This window comes from Salmo salar, chromosome 13, assembly GCF_965601325.2.
Source record: "Salmo salar chromosome 13, fSalSal1, whole genome shotgun sequence".
Taxonomy (NCBI): domain Eukaryota; kingdom Metazoa; phylum Chordata; class Actinopteri; order Salmoniformes; family Salmonidae; genus Salmo; species Salmo salar.
Window position 1 is genome coordinate 102,760,099 of NC_138303.1, and position 12,402 is coordinate 102,772,500.

Here is a 12,402-nt window from a genome sequence, read left to right on the forward strand (position 1 = left end):
CTCCAGGAGAGCCAATGGGTGCAGGCTTTTATTCCAGTCCCCCTCCAACAATCCACATTTTAGAAATGAGCAGCTCAACCGGACCTTGCTAAACTGGCTCTGATGTGTTTGAGGAGAGCTTGATCAAAAGCCTGCACACCCAGTAGCTCTCCAGGCTGAGGCTTGACCACATGTTTTATACAGTTGTGCCTTGCACAATGACAGGAGGTGGTACATGGGATCAGAGAGCAGCCTCCCCGTGTCAATACTACATTATGCTTACTTTTTTATACGTACATAGAGACGCCGCCAATTGTTGGTCATGGAAATTTGGTTAAAAGTCATGGAGAAGTCATAGAATGTAAAAGTCATGACATTCCATCTTTCAAAATGTGTCTGAACTCTGTTCATTCATACAGGTCCTAAAGCTACTATTTGGTATGAGTTTTCTACTAAGGATGGACACACACACACACACACACACACACACACACACACACACACACACACACACACACACTCTGCTAGTTTGAGAACTCATTCATTTGTGGCAGAACATTTTTATATTTCTGTGTGTGTGTGTGTGTGTGTGTGACCCAGATAACCATCTTTTTAAGATTATTACCCAATCCCATTACTCATTGTGGTTCTTAATCAAAACTTTGTGATATCTTGAATTAAAAATTCCAGCAATGTAATTAAAGACGCTCAGTAGCTTCTTTCGTATGCTGTAAAGTTATGGTCACACCTATGGGTTCAGAGAGCTCTGTTCCCTTCAACCCAGACTTCAGAGAGGGAGGGAAGAGGGAGGGAGCACATAGAGCCACTTGGTGCATAAATGGTGCTTTTTTTGCCTCCCAAATCGTTTAATGCTGTTTTTAGGCTTTGCTATTAACGTGTCTCTTGAGAATGGCTGTACTGACTGAAATAAAACAACTATGTTTAGGAAATTTGCTTTCTTTCTAACTTGCGAAGAATGGCAAATAAATTGCGTAAATGAAATGGGACTGTGATGTGACTCGATGCAGGACTCTGGGAGTCAGTGGGAGCCATTTTGTGTTGCCAACCCGCTGAGCACCAGGGCTGGTTTCACTTACATCACACTGAAAGTACGCCCTTTCTTGTTTCAACTGTTTTATCTGAGCTGAAAAGAAATGCCACGTTGCATTGCATAACCAACGAAGTAACTCGGGATAAATAAATACATGAAAAGTGGGGGAAAAGTTAACGATTCATCTGGAATGTTCTTAGCTCTCCCAGGGGCATGTGGTGTGGTGTGGAACCTGATCATATGTGCTTCTTGGCATTGTGACTAGTACCTTCCTCCCCCGCCAGCTGCCCAGGGTTCTGGGAAGAACTGAGGAGAGACTCTCTCTCTCTCTGTGTCTGTTCTGATCAGAGATAACCCTTTCTCTCTTCTTCTCTCTCTTGCTCTCCCACCTTCTCTCTCTTGCTCGCTCTTCTCTCTCTCTATCTCTCTTCCGCCCCTTCTCTCTCCCTCCTCCCTTGATCCCCAGGCCCCACATCACACCTTTTAGATAAGAGACTCCATCCTCCTGTTCCTGTCCTCTGCCCTTTTAGATACGCCAACTACATTCTCATGATCCCCTACCTCCTGATCAGCCCAGCTGGATTTAGTACAGAACTGAGACATAGACATTCACTGAGAACCTGGGTCTGTCTGTCATATGAGACTAATAGGATATACTACAGCGTACAGTCTGTCATATGAGACTAATAGGATATACTACAGCGTACAGTCTGTCATATGAGACTAATAGGATATACTACAGTGTACAGTCTGTCATATGAGACTAATAGGATATACTACAGATATATCATCTGTCATGTGAGGCTAATAGGATATACTGCAGATATATCGTCTGTCATGTGAGACTAATAGGATATACTGCAGATATATCATCTGTCATGTGAGGCTAATTGGATACTGTAGATATATCTTCTGAGCTTTGCAGTGCGACAGCAAATAGTGCCTCCTGGAAGGCCCCCATTGTTTTCCCATGATAGCCCTTAATGCAGTCGGTGGCCCCTCCTCCCATTGTAAATCAGAGCTGATATGATGGAATTAATGGCCTGCTGGCCTGGAACGGTGATATGAGTTGTTTCTGACATGGCTGGATATCTAGTGGCTCCTTTCACATCCATTGATTACCGTAATTTCCGGACTATAAGCCGCTACTTTTTTCCCACGCTTTGAACCTCGCGGCTTAAACAATGATGCGGCTAATATATGGATTTTTCCCGCTTTCAAAAAAAAATAAAAAATAAACACATTCTGTGATGTGCTCAGTTTTTTGGCGGCATGAAGTTTTCATTAGACCAATGAAATTGCCGAACGGGTTAAGGTCAAACAACTTTTTTGTTTACTGTTTAGATTAAATCGAGCGCTCTCAAACTTCCCATCATTCTGATTACGGTAGTCATTTTGTCACCCTCATCATGGCAAAGACACGGAGAAATGCATATGATGCAGCTTTCAAGTTGAAGGCGATTGATCTGGCTGTTGGAAAAGGAAATAGAGCTGCTGCACGGGAGCTTGGTCTGGAGTAATGACTTTCTTGGTAGGCTACTGTTTACTGCAAATTTTTTATTTTTTGTTACAAGCCATGTTTCGTTAAAGCCTATTTATTTTTGTTACAAGCCGTGTTTCGTTAAAGCCTATTTATTTTTGTTACAAGCCGTGTTTCGTTAAAGCCTATTTATTTTTGTTACAAGCCGTGTTTCGTTAAAGCCTATTTATTTTTGTTACAAGCCGTGTTTCGTTAAAGCCTATTTATTTTTGTTACAAGCCGTGTTTCGTTAAAGCCTGTGTAAAGTTAATTTGTTTCAATGTACCGGTAGGCATCTGCGGCTTATAGACATGTGCGGCTTATTTATGTTCAAAATATATATATTTTTTAAATTCAGTGGGTGCAGCTTATATTCAGGTGCGCTTAATAGTCCGGAAATTACGGTACATTAAATCAGATTAAATCATATCATTATCATTCAATTATCATCAGGGACGTAGTGGTGGGTATACGCAGTGCTGTTTACAGTCCTTGTCATCTGTGTACGCCACCAATTAAGTTTGATTTGATAGCATTAGTGTTTACATAATGGTTGGTTACATCATGGCTTCCCTCCCTCTGTCCCCAGGCATCTGAACCTGTCTGTGCGTCCCAAGCAGCTCCCGGCTTTGGTGCGTAGCGGGGTCCCAGAGGCCCTCAGGGGAGAGGTGTGGCAGCTCCTGGCCGGTTGCCATAACAACGACCACCAAGTGGAGGAGTACCGCACCCTCATCACTAAGGTAGGCCTAACCCTTGAACCTTCATGGAAATAAATGTATTTCCTGTTACCAAGTCATTTACATTTTCAATGCCTTTACTTTTCCATGTGGACCAATTTATCGGTGAATTCTGAAAAGTTATCCAAGGATTGATGCGTCTCCGCTTAGCGCTCCGCATTAAGGAGATAGATTGGGGGTAAGGCCCTGCGATAGACTAGCGTCCTGTCCAGGGTGTGTACATCAAGCAGCCTTATGCCACAGAAACAGGAGATGGGGCTCCTGCCCTATGAGCAGTTCTGACTCGTACAAGCTAATGCTTGTACAAGGTTACTTACTATCCAAGGAGATTGTTCCATAGGGAGTGATATCGTTTTTTGTAGAATACGTTCCATTTTTTGCAATTTTTTCCCATGTTATAGTGTTTTTAACTATGAAGTTGATGTTCTTAGCTTTATCCTTTGAAAATAGACACGTAAAAAGATTCTGGAGATGAGCATGTGCTTCATCAATATGTACCCATTGTTCCTCTTTAGTGCATTTAACTATATGTCTCAAGTACAATCTTTGGGTGGCGAGTTGATACAAGTCTGGAAGGTTAAAACGCCCCTCAGACTTAGGAAAATGTAAAACTTTCCTATCTATTCCATGAGTTTTAATTGCCCATATGAAGTCGGTTATGACAGAGTATACTTTTTTAAAGAATGTCTTCAGTGGGGTAATTGGCATTACTGAGAAAAAGTATAAAAACTTTGGTTAGGTCTGCTTTCATATTGTTGAGTAATGGGGTAAAGTTATCTTTATATATTTGTTGTTTGTTGTTACTTATTAAGCATCATAGGTATTTCATGTTTTGTTTATGGTCCACTTAAAGGATTGCTGTTGAACATGAGTTTTTCTTTTTCCTATTGCCATTATTTCGTTTTTTTCCACATTAAGTTTATTATAAGTGAAATAATCTGTCTGTAAACAATTGTTGGAACAGTTACTTGTGTCATGCACAAAGTAGATGTCCTAACCGACTTGCCAAAACTATAGTTTGTTAAACCTCTTAGTGACCCGTTAACACGCAAATCCCGTTAGCGGGATCGATTTGACAACAGCCAGTGAAATAGCACAGCGCCAAATTCAAAAAACAAAAATCTCATAATTCAAATTTCTCACACATACAAGTATTATACATCATTTTAAAGATAAGATTCTCGTTAATCTAACCACAGTGTCCGATTTCAAAAAGGCTTTACGGTGAAAGCAAAACATTAGATTATGTTAGCACATCACCTAAACAAGAAAAGCCAAACAGCCATTTTGCAAGTAAGGAGAGGCGTCACAAAAACCACAAGTACAGCTAAAATTAATTACTAACCTTTGACGATCTTCATCAGATGACATTCCCAGTAGTCAATGTTAGACAATACATGTATGTTTTGTTAGATAAAGTTCATATTTATATCCAAAAACCCCATTTTACATTGGCGCGTGATGTTCAGAAAATGTATTGCCACCCAAAACTTCCGGTGAATGAGCACATCAATTTAAGAAAATACTCATCATAAACGTTGATAAACTTTCCAACAGTTATTGAAAGAATTATAGATATACTACTCCTTAATGCAACCGCTGTGTCAGATTTTAAAATAGCTTTTCGGCGAAAGCACATTTTTCAATATTCTGAGTACAGAGCTCACCATCAAATCAAGCTATACAGTTACCCGCAAAGTTCTGGAGTCAACTAAACTCAGAATTAGTATTATAAATCTTCCCTTACCTTTGCTGATCTTCGTCAGAATGCACTCCCAGGACTACTCCTTCCACAAGAAATGTTTGTTTTGTTCGAAATACTCCATATTTATGTCCAAATACCTCCTTTTGTTCGCGCGTTCAGATCACTATCCAAAGGCATAATGCGCAAGCATAAATCCAGACACGAAAAGTCAAAATGTTCCATTACCGTTCGTAAGAAACATGTCAAACGTTGTTTACAATCAATCCTTAGGGTCTTTTTAACATAAAACGTAGATAATATTCCAACCGGACAATAGCGTATTCATTCAAGAAGAAAAAGAAGGAATGATGTGCTCGCGGGCTTGCGCATAACCAAGTCCTTTGTCCTCAGGCAGTCCACTGATTGACTGAGCTCCTATTTTCTGCCCATTAACAGGAGAAGGATGAAACAAGTTTCTAAAGGCTGTTGACAGCCAATGGAAGCCTTAGGAAGTGCAACGTGACCCCACAGACACTGTAGTTTCAAAGGGATTCAAAAGAAGAACTACAATTCTCAGATTTCCCACTTCCTGGTTGGATTTTTCTCAGGTTTTTGCCTGCCATATGAGTTCTGTTATACTCACAGACATCATTCAAACAGTTTTAGAAACTTCAGAGTGTTTTCTATCCAAATCTACTAATGATATGCATATCCTACCTTCTGGGTCTGAGTAGGAGGCAGTTTAATTTGGGCACGTTTTTCATCCGAACATGAAAATACTGCCCCCTATCCTTAACAGGTTTTAACAAGAAATTTGTGAAATGGTTGAAAAACGAGTTTTAATGACTCCAAACTAAACTTCTGACTTCAACTGTATATCAGGAGATCGTCTGCAAGATCGTAAACATATTCATGTTTATCAATACTGCGTGTGTCAGTAGTCATTATTGATAAATCTACAGTGCCTTCGGAAGGTATTCAGACCCCTTGACTTTTTCCACATTTTGTTAGGTTACAGCCTTATTCTAAAATGTATTTTTTTTTAAATCCCCTCATCAATCTTCACACAATACCCCATAATGACAAAGAAAGAAAATTATTTTTGGACATTTTTGGAAATATATAAAAAACTGAAAAATCACATTTACATAAGTATTCAGACCCTTTACTCAGTACTTTTTGAAGCACCTTTGGCAGCAATTACAGCCTCGAGTTTTCTTGGGTATGATGCTACAAGCTTGGCACACCTGTATTTGGGGAGTTTCTCCCATTCTTCTCTGCAGTTCTTCTCAAGCTCTTTCAGGTTGGATGGGGAGCATTGCTGCACAGCTATTTTCAGGCTACAGATGCAAGTGCTACGGGGCGATAGTCATTTAAGTAGGTTACCTTGGTGTTATTGGGTTTGAGGGGCTATGGTTGTCTGGTATTTCAGACCAGGTCAGGGATATGTTGAAAATGTTAGTGAAGAACTTGAAGCTCTTGACCCGCTCCACTACAGCCCCACCATTAGTTCACGATCAGCTCCTTTGTCTTGTTGAGGTTAAGTGACTGGTTGTTGTCCTGGCACCACACTGACAGGTCTCTTGACCTCCTTCCTATAGGCTGCCTCATTGTCGTCAGCGCATATTCCAAGTACACATCCTGGTATTCCATCTGGCCTCGCGGTTTTGCAAATGTTAACAAACTGTTTAAAGGTCTTACTTCATCAGCTACGGAGAGCGAGATCACACAGTTGTCCGGAACAGCTGGTGCTCTCATGCATGGCTCAGTGTTGCTTGCCTTGAAGCGAGCATAGATGGCATTTAGCTTGTCTGGTAGGTTTGCATTGCTGGGTAGCTCGCGGCTGGGTTTCCCTTTGTAATCTGTGATAGTTTGCAGGCCCTGCCACATCTGTTCCAGCATCAGAGCCGACGTAATAGGATTCGATCTTTGCCTGTTTGATAGCTCGTTGGAGGCCGTAGGGGGATTTCTTATAAGCATCTGGATTAGTGTCTCGCTCCTTGAAAGCGGCATCTCTAGCGTTTAGTTCAGTGTGCATGTTGTCTGTAGTCCATGGCTTCTGGTTGGGGTATGTACGGTCACTGTAGGAACGACTTCATAGATGCACTTGTTAATGAAGCAGGTGACTTGTATGCATTTCTGTGTGTGGTGTAAAAATTGTGATCTAGAGTTTTGTTGCCTTTAGTTGCACAGGTGACATGGGGAGGAAAATGAGGTAAAACAGATTTTAATTTAATTGCATTAAAATCACCGGCCACGAGAAACACTGCCTCTGGATGTGCATTTTCTTGTTTGCTTATGGCCCAATACATTTTTTTATTTAATTTAACCTTCATTTAACTAGACAAGTCAGTTAAGAACAAATTCTTATTTACCTTGACGGCCTACCTCCCCCTATTTGAGTGCGGTCATCGGTTTAGAGTGGTAAATAGACAGCTTCAAAAAATATAGATGAAAACTCTTGGTAAATGGTAATGTACTAGAATAAGAAAGTGAGTTGTATTAAAACAATGGGTCAATGTTTTGACCTCTCTAATCGAACTCAATTTTATTATTACATTTACTGCAAATAATAAACAGATTTTGTTTTACAAGATTGCAGGACCAGCTCATCTAAGTCATGTGACTCTATCACTAGCTTGATAGCTTAAAATTCATCTTATGCAATATTGGTGGAATGTAGATTTTGTTCAATGTGAACAGTGATAATGTTGTTGCTGATGCTTGATACCGTAGGTTGGTTGTCATTGCTCTTTTTCTGTCACCTGTGTTTTATTCCACTTGGTTGTTCAGCAATGCACTAGTTTGCGTTGGGGTCTTGGCCGAGTTACTGTAATGTCCTTTTGTGACTGTTGATGTAAAAAAGGGCTTTATGCCATACATCAATTTGATTGAATGATTGATTGATTGATTGATTGTATGCCAGTTAGCCATAGAGATGATCCGCCATTTTGTGTCCTTGCATTGCACACACAGGCAGATGAAGGAATCTGAGGTAAAAACCTCTCTCTTAAATCATCAAAGTGGAAGATGAAGGCTCACTTACGTACAATATCTCTCTCTGTGACAATCTCAAAATCTTAACAGCCATTTAAAGTCATTATGTCCTTCTTTCCCCCTAATTCGTCAATGTCCTATTTCTTCTTAATGTAATTTCTATGTTATGTGACTGCTGGTCAGCCCCTCATTAGGAGTTTGCTCTAGGTGGTTTGTCAACTCTCCTCACATTTAACATTCTGTCCTCCTGTACTATATCAAAGTGTCAACGTTTTCTTTTCACTGAGAGGATGATTGAACATTGAAGTTTAAAGTTGACCTTGACCAATGACTATGGCTCTTCTAAGGACGTGACAGCGTTATACACAAACATTAACAAAGAGATTCAGTCTACTACTTATCACCATAGCAGACACCTCAGAATATAACATAACAGCAAGACAACTAATGCCGGGTGGACACTACACGACTTTCAAAATCCTAACATCGCTGAGCCTCTCACATTAAACGACCATCTTTCTTGTGGTTTTTTTGTCTTGCCAACGTAGTTGTGCCACACTAAACAATTTCTCCATACCACACTGTCGCGCGAATACAATGATATGATTAGATTTTACATAGCTAGAAAGAGCTGTGGCTCAAAACAGACTCATAAACGTGTTCAGTCAGAAATTCAGGTTTGCCGTTGAAATATCTAGCCAACATTTTGAATGGAATAACATTGCTTGCGAACTTCAGTGCTGTAACGATTTGACAGTTTGGCTTTGGTTAAAGGCAAGTACAAACTAGAGGTCGACCGATTATGATTTTTCAACGCCGATACCGATTATTGGAGGACCAAAAAAAAGCCGATGCCGATTTTTTTTAAATTGTATTTATTTGTAATAATGACAATTACAACAATACTGAATGAACACTTATTTTAACTTAATATAATACATCAATAAAATCAATTTAGCCTCAAATAAATAATGAAACATGTTCAATTTGGTTTAAATAATGCAAAAACAAAGTGTTGGAGAAGAAAGTAAAAGTGCAATATGTGCCATGTAAGAAAGCTAACGTTTAAGTTCCTTGCTCAGAACATGAGAACATATGAAAGCTAGTGGTTCCTTTTAACATGAGTCTTCAATATTCCCAGGTAAGAAGTTTTAGGTTGTAGTTATTATATGAATTATAGGACTATTTCTCTCTATATGATTTGTATTTCATATACCTTTGACTATTGGATGTTCTTATAGGCACTTTAGTATTGCCAGTGTAACAGTATAGCTTCCGTCCCTCTCCTCGCTCCTACCTGGGCTCGAACCAGGAACACATCGACAACAGCCACCCTCGAAGCAGCGTTACTCATGCAGAGCAAGGGGAACAACTACTCCAAGTCTCAGAGCGAGTGACGTTTGAAACGCTATTAGCGTGCACCCGCTAACTAGCTAGCCATTTCACATCGGTTACACCAGCCTAATCTTGGGAGTTGATAGGCTTGAAGTCATAAACAGCGCAATGCTTGAAGCACAGCGAAGAGCTGCTGGCAAAACGCACGAAAGTGCTGTATGAATGAATGCTTACGAGCCTGCTGCTGCCTACCACCGCTCAGTCAGACTGCTCTATCAAATCATAGACTTAATTATAATATAATAAAAACACAGAAATACGAGCCTTAGGTCATTAATATGGTCAAATCCGGAAACTATCATCTCGAAATCAAAACGTTTTTCCTTTCAGTGAAATACGGAACCGTTCCGTATTTTATCTAACGGGTGGCATCCCTAAGTCTAAATATTCCTGTTACATTGCACAACCTTCAATGTTATGTCATAATTACGTAAAATTCTGGCAAATTAGTTCGCAACGAGCCAGGCGGCCCAAACTGTTGCATATACCCTGACTCTGCGTACAATGAACACAAGAGAAGTGACACAATTTCACCTGGTTAATGTTGCCTGCTAACCTGGATTTCTTTTAGCTAAATATGCAGGTTTAAAAATATATACTTCTGTGTATTGATTTTAAGAAAGGCATTGATGTTTATGGTTAGGTACATTCGTGCAACGATTGTGCTTTTTTTTCGCAAATGCGCTTTTGTTAAATCATCCCCCGTTTGGCGAAGTCGGCTGTCTTTGTTAGGAAGAAATAGTCTTCACACAGTTCGCAACGAGCCAGGCGGCCCAAACTGCTGCATATACCCTGACTCTGTTGCAAGAGAAGTGACACATTTTCCCTTGTTAAAAGAAATTCATGTTAGCAGGCAATATGAACTAAATATGCAGGTTTAAAAATTTATACTTGTGTATTGATTTTAAGAAAGGCATTGATGTTTATGGTTAGGTACACATTGGAGCAACATGTACCTAAGTGATTATATGCAACGCAGGACAGGCTAGATAAACTAGTAATATCATCAACCATGTGTAGTTAACTAGTGATTATGTTAAGATTGATTGATTGTTTATTATAAGATTATTTTTATGCTAGCTAGCAACTTACCTTGGCTTCTTACTGCATTCGCGTAACAGGCAGCCTCCTCGTGGAGTGCAATGTAAGGCAGGTGGTTAGAGCGTTGGTCTAGTTAACCATAAGGTTGCAAGATTGAATCCCTGAGCTGACAAGGTAAAAATCTGTCGTTCTGCCCCTGAACAGGCAGTTAACCCACCGTTCCTAGGCCGTCATTGAAAATAAGAATGTGTTCTTTAACTGACTTGCCTAGTTAAATAAAGGTGTAAAAAAAAAAAAAAACGACCAAATCGGCGTCCAAATATACCGATTTCCGATTGTTATGAAAACTTGAAATTGGCCCTAATTAATCGGCCATTCCGATTAATCGGTCGACCTCTAGTACAAACGCATACTAGTAGTAGTCATGGCTCCTGCTCCAGTGTCTACACATCCTGAGTGATGCCAGACAACGGCATCATCTCCTGCTCCAGTGTCTACACATCCTGAGTGATGCCAGACAACGGCATCATCTCCTGCTCCAGTGTCTACACGTCCTGGGTGATGCCAGACAACAACATCATCTCTTGCTCCAGTCTACACATCCTGGGTGATGCCAAACAACGGCATCATCTCCTGCTCCAGAGTCTACACATCCTGGGTGATGCCAAACAACGGCATCATCTCAATGGCTTCTTCTCTGGTGAGCTCTCATTGGCTATTGCAGATCACCGTTTTCAAAATGTGTCTTTGCACATCTCACACTACAAGAGCATAGCGAATATTGTGCCGATAAAATCAAACGTTTGAAAATATCGGGACGTCTGGGACTGCTCAAAGACAGGATCGGTAGCCCTCAGATTGAGCCTCTAACCATCTCACATTAAACGAACGTCGGTTACTGTCACGTGCCCCGAGTAAGCAACAACATAGGGATTTTGTCTCCGATCTATCTTTAAAAACAAAACTGGTCTGGGACAGCTAAATCGGGGCCAAAATCGTGTAGTGTACACCCAGCTTAAGTCTACAGTACACCAACGATGTGCTAAGTAAGCATCCCATATGGTATGAGCAGATCTTTTGTTGATCACACAGATATTGTGTAAAGCTGTGGTCTGCCCTGTTTGTTGGCTTGGTGTTGGGCAGTGTTTTTACTGGCCTCCGCATCAGTCATGTCAACTGGCATTATGGAAAGTCAACATCCCGCGGTGCCCATGCCAGGCTCCTAGGAGGCAACACGATGCCCCCCCACACCCCGCACTCCCATTCCTGTCAGGCCCCATCGTCCTCGCCTGTACCCCTGTTCCTGTCTCTGTCCTTATCACCTGGGGTTTGTCCAAATGAACTTCATCGCATGCCGTTGCAGGACGTGTGTGAGCGCGTGCGTCTGTGTTGTCGTAAGACATCACTTGCCCAGTATTGTTGGTGTGAGGATATAGACCACCACATCCTGCTGACTGTGGTAATGCTAAGATGGTGATGGAGTGGTATTGATCTGGATGAGAGAGTAGACTTCACTTCACCGGGGCGGTAGCTCTAGATAGATGTATTTTCTGTCAGACCATGGAGGTTTGTGGAGCACGCCACACACACACACACACACACACACACACACACACACACACACACACACACACACACACACACACACACACACACACACACCCCTCCCACCCATACATACAACACCCCCCCCCCACACACACACACACCCCTCCCCCCATACATACCACACACACACACACACTCACACATACCTCCCCCATACATACAACACACACCCCTCCCCCATACACACAACACACACACACACACCCCCCCCCTCCCACCCATACATACCACACACACACACACACACACACACACACCACACACACACACACACACACACACACCTCCCCCCATACAACACACACACACACACACACACACACACACACACACACCCCCTCCCCCCATACATACAACACACACACACCCCTCCCCCCATACACATACACAC

The 12,402-nt window shown here is 41.4% G+C and overlaps 1 protein-coding gene across 6 annotated transcripts in view; it reads left to right on the plus strand.

The window, feature by feature from the left end:
- Positions 1-12,402, plus strand: part of LOC106568376 (rab GTPase-activating protein 1) — a 260,939-nt gene that overhangs the window by 83,711 nt on the left and 164,826 nt on the right. For all 6 annotated transcript variants that reach the window (XM_045692525.2, XM_045692524.2, XM_045692526.2 and 3 more), the window contains one exon: positions 3,139-3,289. In XM_045692525.2, the coding sequence (XP_045548481.2) occupies positions 3,139-3,289 (151 nt within the window). The remainder of the gene's footprint in view (positions 1-3,138; positions 3,290-12,402) is intronic.